The sequence below is a fragment of the Miscanthus floridulus genome, chromosome 14, assembly GCF_019320115.1.
Source record: "Miscanthus floridulus cultivar M001 chromosome 14, ASM1932011v1, whole genome shotgun sequence".
NCBI lineage: Eukaryota > Viridiplantae > Streptophyta > Magnoliopsida > Poales > Poaceae > Miscanthus > Miscanthus floridulus.
In genome coordinates, this window is record NC_089593.1 from 85,266,912 (window position 1) to 85,269,808 (window position 2,897).

Consider the following 2,897-nt stretch of genomic DNA (forward strand, 5'->3'; position numbering starts at 1 on the left):
AGGATTTTACTGCAAAGTTAAAATACAATTTCCTTCTATGTTTTGTTACCCTGGTTGCTTTTAGGGTTAGATGATGTTATACATATAACTTCAAAGCTACATTTTAACCTTGCACATAATCGAAAGGAATTTAATATTTCCTAAATCTGGTATGTGAACACATCACCTGGTATTTGGTGCATTGGATGTCAGGTGAGATGCTATGAAAACAGTATCTTGAATATCTTGCATATATCAACCTGATCAATCATTTTGATATGTGATATTTGCGGAGCTGAGATGATATGGAACCCCAGTCTCGTGCCGTGCTGCTCTCCCCTTCCCTAACTATGCCTTGTGACTTTTTTGTTTTGTACTACTCTTGAGTGGCTGTGATGAATCAAGTTTCCATTAGAGAACTTCTGCACTTTAGCACCTTATGAGCTGGTACTTGGGATATTTTGTTCTGTTTGCTGCTGAACTGGGATGGCTTGTACCAGTACAAGCAACCAGTTCTGTGGCCAGTTCAACTCCCATTAGAGAGAGAGAATTAAATTAAGCTACAGGTGAAATTAAGTTGTAGTTGTCATGCTGATAATGGATAAATCTGAGCCATTTCTCGACCAACAAAACATTTTTTCACTTAGCAGCCATGCAATTAGCCACAATTTGAGGTTGAACTTGTCATTCTCATTCATCTATTTGTATCCTGTATTAGTGTTCCTTTACTGAATATTCAGAATTCTCTTGTTTTGTTTTATCTTGTTAGAGAATGTTTTGCTGAACTAGTGAATGTATATACGCTTCAAACAATTCAGATAAATTGCATGATTGTGAATTCATACATTGTACATAGCTAAATGATCTCCTTCACAATCAACAGTTGTGTGCGTGTGAATTTATCTTTTACATAAGGACTTGGTCTAACTGGATGTCATGCTGTTTATTCAAGATATTATATTTGTACGTCATAGCTATGAGTGAATTTCTGGGTATTCAGAATGTTATGCTGTTTAATCAAGATATTAAACTGAAATATGCCGAGAAAAAAAATCTTTAGAAAATAGGTTTGCCGAGTGTAATTCCTAAAAACACTCGGCAAACAATAATGGTATGCTGAGAAAAAATTTATTTTTTTTCTTTGGAAAATAGGTTTGCCGAGTGTAATTCTTAAAACCACTCGACATACAATAATCCTTTGCCGAGTGTATTTTGGAAAACACTTGGCAAACTATTTTTTTGTCGAGTGTCAAATTTGACAATCGGCAAACCATTTACCGAGTGCACGATAAAAAACACTTGACAAATAGCTGTTTGCCAATACTGTAGATGACGTGTGCTGTTTGCCGAGTGTTACACTCGGTAAAGCCTTTACCGAGTGTTTTTTTTGTCTTTGCCGAGTGCCTGTGGCATACGGTAAAGTCACTGTTTCCGGTAGTGGTTCTTCGTGTGGGTGGATGTATTAGCATCTAGGTCGGTGACACGTTGCTGCGACAGTGCTGGCATCCACAGCAAAGGCGAGCCTGCGCTCACACATCACCTTGAAGTTTGAGCCTGTCCAGCCCGTACCTGTCCGCAGCAACAAGCAGATGCTGCGCCAAGGTCGTCGTCGTCGCCGCCGCTGCCGCCTCCTGCTTCCCGTCAAGCTCCGGCACCGCGTCTGTGTATAGATAAAGCGAAGCATGGCCCCGAACACCGGGGCCTCCATTTTCTGGATCTCCACGCGTCCCGAGCTCTTCTCCTGCATTTCCCCGAAGAACTCGGCCATGAAGACCGGGGACCTCACGGCTAGCACGTTCTTGTGCGCGGGAAACGACTCGCCAGAGACGGTGAACGTGACGTCCGACCAGGCCTTGCTCGCTAGGAGTTCGCCGAGGTGTTGGTGCTGGCTGGAGGAGGATGGCAGGGGGATTGCTTTTAGATCTCTGAATACGGTGACGGTGCATTCCACGGTCAGAGAATAACTACCACTGTCGAAGTAAGGCAAGTCGATTGCTTCGAATATGCTCACGACCACAAGGGGCTGAGATGAGTCCGAGGGATGCTGAAATGATGTGGTCTCGCTAGTCTTCTCTTCTGATGGCTCAAATCTCCCGCTTGGATCTACCATCCGGCAGCTCAGAGCCGCTGTCACTTTGTTTGCGCCAGCCTCGCCGAGGAAGACGAGCTGGAGTTCAACCTGGTACCGGGGACTACACCCACAGGGTATAAACGGATATCGCACTCGTAGCCGTCGACTTCGACGCTGGATTTGTAGTGAACCTTGCTTTGGTCGACCTTGCTGTCGGTGCATGGGAGGAGGATGTAGCTGGAGATGTTGAGCAGGTGTGTGGAGCGCGCGACATAGGAGAGGTGAGTGCTGGTGAGAGTGAGATCCATAGTGGCCTCAACCTCAAAGCGATGGAGTAGATGGGGATGGGACGTGCGGATGAAAATGGCAGTGTTGCTTCTTCAATTCGGCATGCGGATCGATTCAACAATTTGGTGGCTGTCACAGGCAGTTTATATAAAGCCGAGAAGTTAAATGCCGTGACTGCTCGGGTGGAGAGCGAGGCGCATGCACGCCAATCGATCACTCCCAACTCGGAGATGAACCGGCCAGCGTGCTCAGCAAATTCACCACTGCACCAGAATACCATCGGTCACCGCTCAAACGTCCACCGAGGCGCGCTTTTTCGACTACCGCCTATACTTCATCCAAAAATCAAAATGCCACCCAGTAGGATGACAGACTTATTAAATCTTAATTAAGGCACCACTGATATAACATTACAAAATAATACCAACTCTGGCTCTTCTCAACGATGGGCCCAACTTAATAGGGCTTTGCTAGTTGAATTGAAATCGATTTGGAAACGTTTGACAAAAACAACTCTAATGGCAGTTCTGTTATAATTTATATGGCAAGCTTCTGAGTA

At 44.9% G+C, this 2,897-nt stretch overlaps 1 protein-coding gene across 1 annotated transcript; it reads right to left on the reverse strand.

The window, feature by feature from the left end:
• Positions 1 to 1,401: 1,401 nt before the first annotated feature.
• LOC136503901 (BTB/POZ and MATH domain-containing protein 1-like) lies at positions 1,402 to 2,358 on the reverse strand. The gene is made up of 3 exons (XM_066498826.1): positions 2,242 to 2,358; positions 1,549 to 2,158; positions 1,402 to 1,502 (listed from the first exon to the last, which is right to left on the reverse strand). Exons 1-3 carry the CDS (start codon positions 2,356 to 2,358, stop codon positions 1,402 to 1,404), a joined length of 828 nt encoding a protein of 275 aa, XP_066354923.1.
• Positions 2,359 to 2,897: the final 539 nt, after the last annotated feature.